This window comes from Solanum tuberosum, unplaced genomic scaffold (genome assembly GCF_000226075.1).
Source record: "Solanum tuberosum cultivar DM 1-3 516 R44 unplaced genomic scaffold, SolTub_3.0 scf00092, whole genome shotgun sequence".
In the NCBI taxonomy this organism is placed as follows: Eukaryota; Viridiplantae; Streptophyta; class Magnoliopsida; order Solanales; family Solanaceae; genus Solanum; species Solanum tuberosum.
Window position 1 is genome coordinate 297,842 of NW_006239019.1, and position 16,221 is coordinate 314,062.

The 16,221-nt window shown below is 33.3% G+C and overlaps 2 protein-coding genes across 3 annotated transcripts; both read right to left on the minus strand.

The window, feature by feature from the left end:
* Positions 1–171: 171 nt before the first annotated feature.
* LOC102591894 (dr1-associated corepressor-like) lies at positions 172–8,558 on the minus strand. Its single transcript, XM_006347621.2, has 6 exons — positions 8,333–8,558; positions 6,430–6,502; positions 6,253–6,346; positions 3,319–3,426; positions 3,144–3,201; positions 172–923 (listed from the first exon to the last, which is right to left on the minus strand). The coding sequence occupies exons 1-6, from the start codon at positions 8,363–8,365 to the stop codon at positions 459–461; spliced, it is 831 nt and encodes a 276-aa protein (XP_006347683.1). The 5' UTR covers positions 8,366–8,558; the 3' UTR covers positions 172–458.
* Positions 8,559–10,688: 2,130 nt separating this feature from the next.
* LOC102593008 (protein ZINC INDUCED FACILITATOR-LIKE 1-like) lies at positions 10,689–15,088 on the minus strand. 2 transcript variants are annotated; one of them, XM_006347625.2, is made up of 17 exons: positions 14,911–15,088; positions 13,903–13,943; positions 13,693–13,753; positions 13,484–13,586; positions 13,281–13,383; positions 13,144–13,197; positions 12,988–13,050; positions 12,858–12,907; positions 12,693–12,768; positions 12,388–12,576; positions 12,189–12,276; positions 11,888–11,973; positions 11,680–11,787; positions 11,480–11,524; positions 11,260–11,348; positions 11,126–11,169; positions 10,689–11,016 (listed from the first exon to the last, which is right to left on the minus strand). In XM_006347625.2, the coding sequence occupies exons 1-17, from the start codon at positions 15,056–15,058 to the stop codon at positions 10,922–10,924; spliced, it is 1,443 nt and encodes a 480-aa protein (XP_006347687.1). In that variant the 5' UTR covers positions 15,059–15,088; the 3' UTR covers positions 10,689–10,921. The 2 variants fall into 2 exon arrangements, with proteins under 2 accessions (XP_006347687.1, XP_006347688.1); XM_006347626.2 differs by lacking the exon at positions 14,911–15,088 and adding an exon at positions 14,072–14,157.
* Positions 15,089–16,221: the final 1,133 nt, after the last annotated feature.

Consider the following 16,221-nt stretch of genomic DNA (forward strand, 5'->3'; position numbering starts at 1 on the left):
TTCAAGGGAAATCGTGCAATTTTATGTTTTTATTTGGCTATGTTTTGTAAAATAGTCACTTAAAATCAAACAAATAGTCGCTCAAACTTGAAAGTTGAAACGCTTGGTAAAATAGACACTCAAACTTAGTCAGCTACCGCGGGGATTTCTAGGTTATAAAATAAAAAAGTGAAAATGCAAGATGAACTTAACCTAATTTCATACAGTAATTGGTACATGGAGTGCTGGTGGGAGCAACAAACACACTTCCTACTTATTACTAGTGGAAAAGGAAAGGGTTAGAGACCATTACAAAGACTCAAGTCACAAAGACAACTAAGAAATAGACAGACACTAATATGTCAATAAATCACAAGGGGTGGCAGGGGGATTTATGCCCTTTATGTCAAGGCCTACAGGAAACTGGAACCAATACATAGCATATGCTAAATAGGCCATATGTTTGTTATTTCATCTGCCTACTCTTCTTCATCATAATCTTCTTCCTCTTCTGCTACACTTGTATTCAGTTGCGACATATGAGCAGGGTCGATGACCATTCTGTCCATTTCGAGGGACCACTGAGGGCCTTCCTCTGCTTTCTCGTTCACAGGCCTTGGCGATGGATTGCAGGGTGCTATTTCCGGTGCAGCTGGTTTATCAGTACTATCATCTACATCGACCTTCAGATTAGGAGTTGTTACAACTGAGTTTTCCTTGTCACCAACAGTGGAATCCTGTTTAGGTGATTCTTTTGGTTCTGAGCAGTTCTCTGTCTGAGTTCCAGGATTTGGATTTTGTTGACCACTCTGCTGAGCAGAAGTGCAGGATTCAAGTTGCATATCAGGTCGTGCGAGCTCCTTATCAGCACGGCTTACCCGACCACGGCCTCTTCCTCTACCCCTACCTCTTCCCCTACCACTACTGCTAACAGGAGACATCTCCTGCAGGAAATGAAGGCATTCATGTCATGGATTGATAAAAGAAAATATGAAGTAATCACTGTGACTCTCATGACAACAACAAATGATTTTGTTATCCCATTATATAAAAACACCTGACATTTGAAATACAATGTTGCTGTATCACACTACATCTTCCTCCGAATTTAATTATGCCATATGTATAAAGCCTAACTAACTGAGAGAAACAATAACACCGTGCCTTAACGCCAAGGTAGTTAGGTCACCAATATGAATCCTTATTTTCCATTTTGCTCCATTTAGATCAACTTCATTCCAATATTCCATAATTTGGGGTTATATTACACTAAGATATTTACATTTTCTATCGACAAATAAATCTCTAAACAGAGAAAACCAAAGATAATGAGTGCAACCTTAATTTAAGCTACATCACTCTCTTACTTGGAGAAAACTCAACTGCACTGAGTGAAATAGTTGGTGCAACTCTTAACAAAAATCTCGATTCCTATAATGGAACTCATAAGTGATGATCATTAGAACATCATATAACCGTTGATTTCCATCCCTCTAAGAATTTTGTGTAAATGGCCAACTTAGAATGGATTAAGCTTCCATAGTAATGATGTCTTGCAGAACCACAACTGTTGTCTCCAACTTTCACATCGGGGAAGGAGAGCCAAGTAACTATTCCAGTTGAATGATGAAAAGAGGGACAAGTAACTATTGCAGATTGAGTTATTTAGGGAGGTAAGGTATTTATTAATTGGTGCTAAAGACTTGCAGCAAAGTGTAATGAATTAGAACTATGAATATACTCTCATACCAAGATTGGTGTAGTACACTACTACCAAAAAGAGAAAAATATAGTTTTCACCAAATTGATGTAGCACCAAAATGAGAGAAGAGAGAAAGTAAAGGGAAAAGAGAAAAAGAGGGAGAAAGAAAGAAAGACAGAGGAAAAGGAGGAGGAAGAGGAGCTGGTAGGAGAGAAGTACTAAAAACCGAGGTAAGCATAAAAGAAGCGACATAGAGAGATAGATCAACTCATATAGTGTTATCCCTTAATTCTCATTTTCCTAAGCCTTTGTGACAGAGTTACAGGGTAGTTAAGAAGATGCAAGTATCAGGTGGAGTAATTGAGGTGTGCACAAACTATCCCATGACACCACCATTATAAAAATAAAACGGCATCCATTGAATGTTGTCCGAAGTAAAGTAATCAAGGGTCCTGGAGTTAGGGATGGCAATAGGGCGGGGCGGTTGCGGGGTGAATTTTAGTCTTTAACTCTTTATGGGGCAGTGCAGGTTAGAACTTTTGCGGGGCGGGACGGGTACACGGGTTTGGGGTATTTTCTTTTGAACACCTATACAGAAATAGAGATTAGAACATTGTTCATCAACTAAATATCCAAAAGGCTTTGTCCAAGGTTATTGTCATGAAGAAGGCAGTTCTTTCATTTACTTAAGCATTTTAACACTAATAATTTTTTAATTTCTCCACATCATGACTTTCTTTAATTTCTACATTTGGTATGGATAAAAGAAAAGGTAGAAATAAAGAAAGAAGATAAGAATAAAAAATGGAACTGGGGAATAAGCTATGTTTTGATTCTTTCTTGCTGGAACATTTTCATTTTGTTGACTCATCTCTGCACAGATATTGTTTGCAGCGAATGACTGTTGAGGTTCTGTGGGGGCAGGTATATATGGAGCGCGTTAATGCGGGGCGGGCCAAAGTCTTTGCGGGTTTGTCCCGCACCCACACTGCACCTCCCCATTGCCATCCCCCTACCTGGAGTTCTGAACAAATTAGAACTCATGAAACCATTATAGCTTTTTATGTCTAAACCAAAAAAGATATGACTACTTCATTAAAAAAAAAAAAAAGACAAATTCATTCAACGAAAAAAAGAGATACAAGACTACATCATAAAAAAAAGAAGAAGATATAAGACTATTTGATAAAGATTAAAAGAATCAAAGATATAGATAGTGCCCTCTTTGCATGAGTTAAATCAGTTTATCCTGTGAAAACTTCATCTCTCGAAAATGAGATCATCAGCAATTACTTGTTTATACTAATACTACATTCAGAGCACCTTTTATTCTTGAAGAACAAATGCTTTTTTATAAGCAATAACTAAATGCTTTATTACTGTTATAAGTAAGTGTTTTCACTTTTCAGTCTGAGAAATTAAGAGGAATCTAAACTACAAGTATCAACAAAGGGTATCTCACCGTCCTGCTCTTTTTGTATTCATCCTCACTGTCATGATGTTCTTCTATAGCAACTTTCCTGATAAAACAGTATATGATATTTTGCGTAGTTTGTCACCTTAAAAGTGTAAGAGGAATAATCAACTGAATTGAAGAAAAACTACTAACTTTAGACAAACAAGAAAATGATCCTAACCTTCTTTTTGGCATTTCACCAGCAGCATCAGAATGGCCATAATCAGGAACCTTGCTGACAACTTCCCGAAGAAAGTCAAACACGTTGTAGCTTTGTACACAGTGCTTTCTACAAACAATCAATATGCATATATTAGGTTAAATGAACCAACAAGCCCGTCATTTCCAAATATATATATATATATATATATTAAAGCTAGGCATAGACAAGGTCATGCCACACCTCTCTATGGCCAACAATTGTATCATTCTTTTTTTCCTAATTTTGGCCTTTTTCCTATTTTTCCATTTATGTGCTATTTAAAAAAACTTAAAAGTCACCACCATTCTAACATAAATGCTAACCCTTCCTTTTACTCTCTTAAGAACACAATCCTTTCTTCCTATTCAAACTAAACTAATTCACACAAAAAATTTGACACTATTTTAAAACAGATTGGATGTGAATTAGTGGATTATCAACGAAACTAGGCAATTACTGTCATGAATTCATTCTCTTGCTAATTTCAGTTATTGCTTGTAGTGACGGGAGGAGAGGTTGATAGAAGTTGCACAAAAATAGTGAAGCAACAAAGCACTAGAAGTACAATATCTCTCCCTTCCCCCGTCATCAACCGGACATAGTCTCTTAATTAAGTTTAGGTTCCTTCCCTGAAAGATCAAAATTTAAATGGAAAAATTGAGCACAAAATTTTGAGATGTTATGATTCAGTTTAGGTTTCTTTCTGCATACATATAAATTCCATTCTTTTGCATATGTGTATTTTCAAAACGAAGTATTGCTTTTCTCGAGTATACTTAAGATTGTGATTAAGATATGTCTTAATATGTTTCAATAATTAGCTCTAAAATTTACTTAATTTACTATATTGTGGCATGTTAGAGGTGCATTTTTAACTTTCATTTGTTTCTGTTTAGTTGTAATTTTCTATTATTACAAAAATATTAATCAATAAATTCATGCAATTTCTTATTGCTGCGAGAAGTGCAATTGAGTTCACTAGTTGACTAGTAAGTGAGAAAGGCAGCATCATCCTGCTGAACCTGCAGGTAAAGACGTGTTCTCGTAGTAGGACAAAGATGTTTCAGCACAGTGGAGAAGAAAAAAATGATACATTACCTAACACACTTAAAGATGATACGAACAATAAATGCACTGGAATCTAATTCCAGGCATAAAATTCTTTAGAGTACTATTTTAAATTTGTTAGAGAATTATGGTCTATTAGTGATATTAGAAGAGTTTCTTCTAATTTCATTTTTTATAAAAAATTCCATTGAATGAAACCTCACGCTAAGGATAAGCCTCATTTCTAGGAAGTCCGTTGAGCCTTCAATCACATCACTATTGTTGAATCCTTTGAAGTTTGAACCTAGGATTTCATTGCGACTGTTTACCCTAATCCCTATTATTTGAGGTTATGATTTACAGATAATAAACAGTATACCAACACTTCCCTCTGCAGCCTTTAGCTATTAACTAATTCTATTAACACTAGCAGCTAGTACTCTCTACGACTACAGATTTATTATAAGATCACTTGATAACTGATTTTCATCAGTAGTGTCTCGCAAGCATCAAGAAGATCAAGAACAACCCAAGCATAAGAGTGATAATATCAATACACAATTATACATAGCAAAACTTTTGTAATCCTTACATGTTCACACTCACAAATAAGGATTTTTACATCATATTAGCTGCTTATGCAATTACGTGTGGTCCCTTGAGTATCAACAAAAAGAAGAAAACTATTATGAAATAAGTTGAAGTAGAGCAACTGAATAAAGTACATTCATGGCCATTTGGGGTATCGGAAAAGACAAAGGAACTCTTGATTTGAAGTACACGGCTGAAGTGGGAGACAACTACTAACATATATCATACTGTTAGAGATTACATTTATCTCTCATAGGTTGCATAAGGGTTTCCAGACATTGTCTTAAGATTTTGGGTTGGACTCTCTGATCCATGTGACAAAATCTGAGCGTCCAACCAAAACCTTACGGTAATGGGTGGATAAAAAGAAAATCTTCAATCCACATGTAAACCCTAGAACTGGGTCACACATGCAAGAGAGTGTTGGAGAATACACTTGGTCCTCATTGGTCGTGTAAGGGTTGAAAAAGGGATTCATAATGTCCTAGGCCACTTCACCTATTGCCTTAAGGTTTTGGGTTGGTAGCTCAGGTTCTTTCAAACATAAGATACCGCACCATGATAAGAGGAAGCTATGATACTCCAATAATGTTTAAAAGAAGTCATGATTTCTAGATCCATCTCAGTTGGCATGCAGTAGAAATTGGCACACTTGGAGAGAGCATGATAGAAATGCAGAACAATTCAACCACTTAGCTGGACAAGTTTCCAATGATAGAAACAGATTTAAAGAAAGAATAGCACTACAAGAGCAGATAGTTTCAGAGAAAAGAATCAAAAAGACTAAAGCGGTTTTACCAAAAGTGCCACACATGACACAACTATGAAGACTAAGGTCCTCTTATCAATCAAATGTGCTAAAATAACAATGGCACTGAGATGAAGCACCCTGCAGAAATAAATTCATCAAATGTATTACATAAGAAAACCGTGCACAGAAGACCTATACACTATCACCAGGCAAGTACATTTCCTGAAACAGGTTCAATAACTTAGCAGACAACCAAGTTAACATGTGAATATTGAAATCTAATTACATTCCTAGCAAAGCCATAGCGCCTTTGTGTTTCATCTAAGCATTATGATTACAAATATATTAGAATCCAAAGACCTGAGCCAGATAAGCACAAATTTGAAGCAACTACTCAACAGAGTCAAGTTGATTATCAGGACTATAGCAAACAAAACAACGAATTATCCCGATTAGTAATGGATCTTTATTAGCTACCAGATCTGATCTAGACATATGTATCGAGATTTCAAAATGTCACTCACAAGTGCAGTGAATTAACAGTCTTTGCTCCTCTTCTAAGAGTTATGTCATATGTCCGGTCACAAAGGTCTTGTAAAAATAACTCCAATGCTTTTGCTGCAATTAATGACAAGAGAGGAAGGGTTAGAAAAAGATAACCACTGAGTAAATTGACGCAAGACAAACATTATGGGACTTACACACTAGAACAGGCACAGCCATTGCAATCTTACCGACATCCTCATCGGCTTGCATAATTTTCTTGATCCGGGCCTAAACATTTTTCATGAAGAAAATGAGATCTCTTCAGACATTCCACATTTGATAGAATCAAAAGCTAAAAAGCAAATAATGATGGTGACGAAAACAACAATAGGGATGCCAATGATAACAAATAGAAGAGACTTGAATCTTGTTAGACGTTCTTCAATATGTTTTCCATGTTAATCCTCTAAGTTCATCCTTTTAATTCTTAATCCGAAGGAAAATACTCATTGAAACAGAAACCCTACTTGAATCAGAAAGGTAATAACACAGATCCTAGAGAGGCACCAGCATATCTGTTCATTTAACACACAGATATGAGACAGGGATCCCAGTATCCCACTTCTTGTCACAAATCCATTTGGCCAAAGACAGACTGGCATAAGGATATTCCACCCTTCTCTTTCTTTGAAAAAGTGATAAATTACCATCTTTTACTATAGTAATTCAGACCAGAATACTATACTTAATGTGTCTTCACAAAACTCCAGAAAAATAATAAGACAAATAGTTAGCTGTGGCAGTGCCATACTGCCATTTAAGAAGAGTGATTAAGAGGTCTGCACACTTAATATGATTGATTTGAGGACAACTCTAACACAGGCATCATTATGAGGCATTGCACATTGCACTAGTTGTTCTTTTCTTTGCTTAGCAATAGGCACATCCCTATGATTACTTCTTTGAGATGAGGCCTCAATGTCTACAATAGACATTTTTGAGACAAGTTAGAATAAGTTGCCTTTTAATGCTTGGCCTGGACTAGTTAGGGTTAATTGGTTTACAGTTTTAAAGAAAATATACAACTTCAAACAGTCAGCTCCAAACAGAATGCCCCATAGTTGTAGATGCTTTTGACCACCAAAGCAGCAAAAAGAATTTATATAAGCTGAAAAAGTTCCAAATGCTCCCAAAGATATTACACTGCGAAACAACAACAATTTGCAACAAAGTAGAACTTGCCTATTTGTCTTTCTGTATCCAACAATGATCCACGGTGACTAGCACAGGTGGCATACCACATCATGGTACTGCCTCACTTGAGTCATTTCATGGACCATAACAAATAAGTACAAAATCCAGTAAGAACTAGCAGCAACATATTTTTCTTTATTTGACCAATAAATGAAACCAATAACTTTAACCCACAACACCAAATCCTTAAATTCAGTAAGAACTAGCAGCAAAATATTTTTCTTTATTTGACCAATAAATGAAACCAATAACTTTAACCGACAACACAAAATCCTAGCTCCATTTTGCTCTTTGCCTACACTAAACTTGGCCAAGGCTGCATCCTACTTCAAACAAAAAAAATCCCATGTCCACTGCTAAAAAGACTCAAACTTTCAACTTGAATTTACAATATAATAATTCTATCGACCTAACATAAACAGCAAACCTTTTAGTTACAGATAGGAATCTATAAACATAGAATTCACTTCATCTTTCTTCAATTTCTGTTTATAACACGAGCCACAGTACAAGTGAAGTCAAAATTCAAGTTATCCATTTCCCCAATAAACTATAAAGCAACTAAAAAAAGGTAAACAACAACCCCATGAAAAAAAAAACCCGACCCACTAAGCAGCATAGCTCAGATTCTCTCAAAAATACAACAAACACTCAAGAACTGACAAAAAAAAAGGACAAATTTTTCCAAGAAGTACAACATACCCAGAACAAAATAAACCAAATTCTGTCAAACCCAGATCAGAAAACACCAGATTCATTGAAACTAACACAACCCATAAGCAGATCATGGCGAACTTATACAACAAAGTAAAGGAAACAGAAATAGTCTTTTGAGAGGAAAAAAAAGTGTAAAGTAGAGCTCACCGCAGGGAAGCGAGTATCAAGTTTCTTCCTCATGATAAATCAGATTCTGTCCATTCAGAAATTGAGAGAATCTAAGGATATTTAAATACTAAATTAGAGAATCTAGTGAACAAATTTCTTTCTGGAATTGGAAGAATCAGAAGAAGACAATCATTGCTCGAAGTGAGATAGAGAGAAAGGAGAAGATTTGGGGAAAGTGCAAAACGAAGGTATTTTTTTAGACTTCACCCATTTAGTCCTTTTATCAAACAACATTTCGATACAACTAATTTTCACTCAGATATCTTAACTATATTTTGTTCATTTTAGATATCTCATATTCAGTTCCGCTATGTCATTTTGACACTTTCTACTGACTTGACACATTGGGTGTGCTGCACCCATTTTGAGCGCGTGAGGAGTGTTTTTTTGAATTTTTTTTTTCCTTATTCATCTTCTTTCACTTTTTATCCCTACCACTTATTCCACCTTCCACCATGAAAAATCATGATGAAAAAAACCTTACAAAATATTAAAAATTAAAATAAATAAATTATCACACTAATTTTAAAAACATTTACAAGAACAAATTTTTAACAAATCATCACATTAATTTTGAAAACATTTATTAGAACAAAACACACTCTTTTTTTTCAAAAAAGAAGAAGAAGAATGTCATATTTGTCAGAACCTCACCTCACTATCGATAAAATGGTTCTCAAAATCAAATTTACAACAAAAAAAAGAAAGTATTAAAATCTAATGATTTTTTTTATATAAAAAAATGGAAGAATAACCAACAAAATTGTGGGAGGGTTGGGGAAGCAAATATGATGGAAGTAAGGTTGATGGGATGGGGGCGGGGTGATGTAAGGTTCTAATTAGTCATCATGTCATGTCATCCGCAAGTGTATTACACACACTTTGTAATTTTAGCTGATTGTCAAAAAGGATCAAAATGACATGGGGGGTCCTGCTTGAGGTGTTTAAAATGAACAAAGTCTACTTGAGGTGTCTAAGTGAAAATTTGTGTCAACTTTAAGGGGTTATCGATGGGTTCCGCCTTTAAGCTAATTATACACAAATTATTACTAATAACATTATGTAATTGTTTAGTTTGAAGACAAGTTATATTTGATTAATAAATTAGTGTATAATGATTGTTAAATAGTAATTAATAATGAAATAATTTTTATATTGTGATTAATAATGAAAGGATCATATTTTATTGTACTAAAGTTATTAAACACTTCATTTTACATTTTACAGAAGTATTATGATTTTTTATCATCAAATGCATAATTATCACATCATTTGGAGTGAAATTTTGAAAAAGTTGAGTGCATCTTTCCAAATAAGAATTGATCAATTTATGGGTATAGCATAAAGTTATAAAGATTGTACATGTGAATCAATCCCTTATAACGAAATAGACACAAGAAAAGAATAATAAATTGGATCAATCTATAAAAATGAAATGGTCCCTTCATAATCAGTCGTTCATAATATTAATGACTTTTTTGTTATAAAAAATAATTTCGAGACTTTTATGATATCAGGTGTTATTGAGTGTATTTTATTTATTTACAAAAAATAATTTAATGACTTTTGGTAATATAAAATAAAAATTGAGCGATCATATGTAAAATTGCCCATGAAGAATTATTGTTATACATAGACTATTTATTTCAAGGATACTTTTCTCTTTAGATGGACTAATCCTTGTATTGTTAATTCACAAATTCTAGGGTTATTTCACTGATGATCTCTCTGTCTCTCTATATATATAAAAGCAATTCAATACCAGTTAAAGTCATGAATTAATTTTTATACCAAAAGTCACTGAACTATGTGTTATTGCCTGAAAATAAAATTTGTGACTTTTGATGTCAGAGACAAATTGTCGCGCTGCGTTCACATTTTCATAACATACATTTTAAACATAAGCAATTGACAAAATATTCTTCTTTCTTTTGGTCAAAAAGATATACTATATTAATATTAAAAGTTAATCATACAAGAAGAAATACGGCTTAAAAGAACCACTAAGAACTGACGTTCAAATGAATCTGAATTAAAAGGACACCCTCCAAAGGGGATGTTACAAAAAACAGACATATTCAAGGAACTAGAACTACTAACTAGTAAATTAATGTCGATTTGATGAACAAAACAAACAACTTGCTTGTCAAAAAATCCTCTCAAATAACTTGATGGACAAAAATTGCCAATTGATAATTTTAAAAAAAGTGCAGAGATAGAGCTATTTGTATTTTCACACATAGCTATGTCTGCAATCACATCAGCCCCTTTGTAGGTATGTTACACTAGTGATGAGCTTCAAAAGAATGATTCGGAATTCTTGAAGAGTCCAGCATAGTTTTAATATTATGCCTTGATTATCCAATAGTGTCATCAAACGCAAGAGGAGTTAGATTTCCTTGTTGGGCTAACTGGAGCCCTTACAACAAAGCTAAGTACAAAATGCCTATAATATTCTGAAGTTTTCAAATATGTAAATTTTACGATGTACTATATTAGAACTAGTGGATGAATGAAGTTGCACATCCTACACAAACATAACAAAAAATGACATTCAAAAGGGACACATCAAGTTTTTTGTTTTTCAACAAGGAATGGTTTGAATGTCAGCAACACACCAATTGCCTCAATCACATTCAGCACAAAGAACACCACTTGATCACCTGCATTCGAGTTGAACACAAACATATATAAAGATCTGATCCGAGAGAGCATAGATGAATGCAATGTATGTGCTACGAGTTCAACTGAATTCAGTTATTTAGTCATTACCTGGAAGAATGGAAGCGTCAAGCCTTTTTTGTGCCCAAGAAAAGCTACACAGATCAAGAAAAGACGACAGTTTTAGTTGTAAAAAAGAGATTTGCGTTCCTAGTTCTAAAGAATAACAAAGTAAATGAACTCACAGTACTCCTGCCCCTGCTGGACCTATAGCTTTAAAAATTGACATTGCTGTCATAGCAATTCCATTAGCAGCTCCACGTTGTCGCTGGTCCTGAGGTTATGAATCATATAATATCAGTCCAAAAACAAGTGAAACCTAGGGCATGGATGATATAATGCTTCTGTAATCGACAATTACAAGATATATGTAGCTTTTGAAGGAGAGAGCAAAGACGAATTTACCACTGCTTTGTTTTGCAATATGAACAACCCTGTTATGATAGATATCTGGAGACAATTTGATGTCAAATGTTAGATTTTGAGATCATAAATTTCAATATTAGTATGCAGAACATAGTTCACGTATAGAAATTTTGCTTCCATATGAATGGTAAAGATACTAGTTGGTAAGAAAAATTAGAGACACCAGAAAAAACACTTACAGATAAAGCATTCTTGATCACAGATGCAAAATTTATTGCGACAGAGAGGGCGATCCCAGATAGCATGGCGATATAAGGGTAACTTGTCAGCACGGGAATGGACAAAACCTGATCATATCAGGGAATTTTAAGTTACTTCAAGATTTTCTGTAAGCTTGGATCAATAGAACGCAAGAGTTGAACGTATTTTACAAGTTTAAGTGCTTACTCCTGCAACTCGAGCAATGACGATAGGGCCAACATACTTCTCAACCAATGGATATAGAGATAGTTGAAAGACTAGAAGGCCAAATCCTGAAACATGCATCATCATGATTTTCATTATGCAACATCTTATCGATCACTATATGAAATGAAATGTATTAGCTATAGTTCTGTCTATGTAAACAAGACACCAGACAACTCAGATGCTTTAAAAATATGAAAATGAAATCTTGATCACTATGTGAGTACAAGCAAGGTTCATTTATCTACAAAAGAATGTAAGTTACTAGAAAATTCGCTTGTACCTGAGATCGATAGTACTTCACCAACATCAACAGTTGAATAACTTAAGCCTCCAAACTTTCTGGGGCTCACAGTCCATAATGAGAAGATCTGCAGAAGCAAACAGGATACAGGATGATGTAATGGATTAGTTATACGATGTCCCTGGTGCCACAAGAATGAAAGAACAAGCATGATCTACGTTTTAATGATATGGTATACCTCTGTATAAGCCATATCATGAAGAGAAAAGACACAGTATAAGATGATCGATGACATCAATGGCCAGTTCTTAAAAAGGTTTTCTTTTGGGACTGATTCATTTCTGTCTTTTGTATCAGATGCAGCCTCCTCCAGAGCCTCATATGAACTTTGAGGCGGCATTCTTGAATCATGATTGTGTAATGTTTCCTGCAAAATCCATGAGCTTTAAATACGAATACCATCCTATTACCACAAATATACTAATTGTATGACTACAAACAAGATTTGACAGAACTAATATTGATGTAATCAGGTAGATTTACCGGGAGCCAAAATGAAGCAATACCCACAGCCAAGGAAAACAGTGATATGCACAAGCAAGGCAGGAAATAGGGAAATCTGCAGAGAAGTATCATACGTTGGAGTCGAGTAGAAATTCAAGCAACATAAGAAGATACACAATTATGAAAAGAAAGAAGTCAGAATACCTCCCAAATATAGAATCCTTTGAGAATACGTCTGGATATTTCTCTGCAGGCTGAGTTCAAAGCGGACATTTAGAGCATACATGCTAATGAACTAGTACAAATAAGGACATAGCTATGCAAAGGAAAGTACCTGAGCAAGGAAGCCTCCTAAAGCTGGACCAATAATCAATCCAATACCCCAAGCAGTACTAATCTGAAACAACTCAAACAGAAAATCCATTCTATAAATGGTCATTCAGAAATGCATTCCTTTCGTTTGTTAGAAATCATTTGCATAACATATTACCGTTGACATTCCCAGTGCTTGATATTCTTCACGAAAGATTTCTGCAGCATATGCCTAAACATGGAAGGTAAGCATCTTAAAAGAATAGCTGATACAGTACTGAATTCATGTAAGATAGTATTAAGCCAATCGGATACCTTTATTGGTCCAATCAAACCATTTAAAAAACCAAGAAGAAATCGCGTAGTAATTGCCATCCAAAAGTTGACACTAAGACCAAAGAGAGTATTGAAAACAACCCTGAAGAAGCACAATTAAACCAAAAAAAGCAGTATAAACTTGTTGACATTTAAGTGAATGAAATCTAAAACAGAACATTTGCAATAAGGATTAGTCTTACACTACAAAAGTGCCGAAAACTATAACTGGTTTTCGTCCATATCGATCAGCCACTGCTCCCCAAAAAACAGATGTCGAAGCTCTTCCAAGCATAAATGCAGAACCTTCAGCATTTTCAGGAAATTGATCATAAGTATTTATTCGAATTTCGACAGATTTTATATGATCATAATTCTCAACATACAAATTATAGAATGAAATAAGCTTTACCTACATAACCTGCATATGTACTAATATCTTCCTCTCTCTTTGCAATGTGAAAGTCCTTTATCTGTACAACAATAACATACCTAGTAAAATCCCACAAGTAGAGTCTGAGTAGAGTAGAATGTACGCAGACCTTATCACTACACCAAATTTATTCGAGAAGATTTGAACAACAAGAACGTAATAGACCAAAAGAATTGAGAGAGATCTTACCATGAAATAAAGAAATGGAAAGAGTGATGATATTGGAAGTGCTGATAGCCAAAAAAATAAAAAATACTTATCAGACTTAGCTTGAAAGTTAAAATAGGCAATTATACACATGAACTTAAAATTTCAATGCTTAATAATCAGACTTCTAACAAAGTAACTATCACATAACACATTAATATGGCGTGCGTCTAATACAAGAATCTCCAGAACCACGAAATAAATCAGAATTTTGATCGAATAGTTATCATCTCTAAGCACGATATAAGATGAATTTATTTATCATTTATTAAAAAGTTGACTTCAAAAAACATGAAATAAGGGTAGAATTGTAAACTTACTTAGTTTCTTAATGCAAATAAAATCTTAAAAAAATGCATATAAAAAGGAACGGAGAGAGTATTTTTAAATAGATAGGGGTTTCCCATTTATTCTTTGATTCACATGCATGCTACTACGAATTAATTGTCCCTACGTAAGTGATTTAGAAAAAACCAATGTATTTTGAAAGTGATAGAAAACGAAAACTAATGATAGAAAAAATATTTTAGAGTTCGTTTTCAATGCATATAAAAAAAAATATTTAAAAATAGTTTCTCAAATGACTGAATAATATCCCCATGAGAAAGCAGTACGGTAATCATGATAAACTTCTGCTTTACTTCTTCACTACATATTACTAATAAAATAATGAATTTTTAAAAAATAAAAACAAAACAAAATAACATTCACTATAAAAACTTACTTGTACTCAATATTTACATCAAATTAAAGTAAAAATATATATTACATAATCATTATTAAATCGTAAATTAATATGGAGTATATACTAGTGGTGGTGACGTAGACCATAAATATAAAAAAGTATAATTTAAAAAAAAAAAATTAACTTCTTAACTCATAATATCATAGACAGACTTATTATTGGTAGAAGGTAATAAATATTATATTAGTTAAGGTATGTGAAAATTGATTCGAACATATTTTATTATGTAATCGTTAACGAATCACCTGTACCAAGTATGACAACCCATATAGTGAAGAGCTCCTTAATGGGTAAACCCGTTTGACCCGACTTGTGTTGATCCACTTTACAACCCGGACAATTTTCGTAGTAATATTTCTTATTTATCAGCGGAGTTTCTAATTCGGCCGCCATTTATTTTTATGAAGAATGAATGAAAGGTTATTCTCTTCTCTTGCATATATATACACGTTTATATTTGGCTTAGTACATCGATGATGGCAACCTAACTTTTATTTAGATATTTGAACTATTATTTATTTGTGTGTGTTAAGTAGGATTGGACATAAAATATTAATAACTGAATTACTGAATCAAGTCGAATTTTTTGGTAATTTGATGTTCATGAGTAAAATTTTATAATTTGATATTTATTTGTGTATTTAATAATCACCGAATTAAAATGCTTATAAGCTAAAATCAGTTGAAAGTTATATAAACTAAACACTCTTAACGTCTTAACTTTGATTTGACCATAAATTTTGGAAATAAAAAAATAAAATTGAGAATATTATTGTCCATGGTGATACCTTACAAATAAAAAAACTTAATTTTTTTTTCTTATCTCCATTCACAAAAAAAATAAATTTTCTCCAAGTGAAATACATGTTCAAACATAATTTCAAAATTTCATTTTTTTAAGTTTTAACTAAATTTATAGCCAAACGCTAGCTTTAAACACTTTTGATTTGATCATATATTTTATAATATCAACAAATAACTTTTATAAATATATTAATCAGTTTGACATAAAAAATACTTATTAGCACTTTTTATCAAATACATTAATTGTTTATTACTAGTATTTTCATTATTTCAATTCAAATACATAATTATTTGTTTATAAAATTATTTTAAAACCCTTAAAGCTTACCAACTAATATAAACGAGTTCTTAATGTAATTTTTTCTATAATTTATTTTATGTGAAAGAGTTCATAAACAAGTTTGCTACATGAACCAAATTTAAAACTTGGCAATCACTCCAAAAGGAGAAATAATTAAAAATAAACAACACAAAGACGCCAATAGTGACTACAAGACTTTGTTTATATAAAAACAAACAAACAAAAGCACTTTATTATTTTATTCAATGAATAATTAAATAATTAAATATAATAAAAACAAACAAAATCAATTTTTGTAGACAAACTCTAACAAGAAGTAGTACAAAACGCATATCTCTGGGCCCTACTAGAAGAGAATATGAAACGGAATTCTTGTGTGTGTTTGGTATCGACGAAAACATTTTTAATTTTTTTTACATTTGATTGGTTAAAAAATTGAAAAATATTTCAG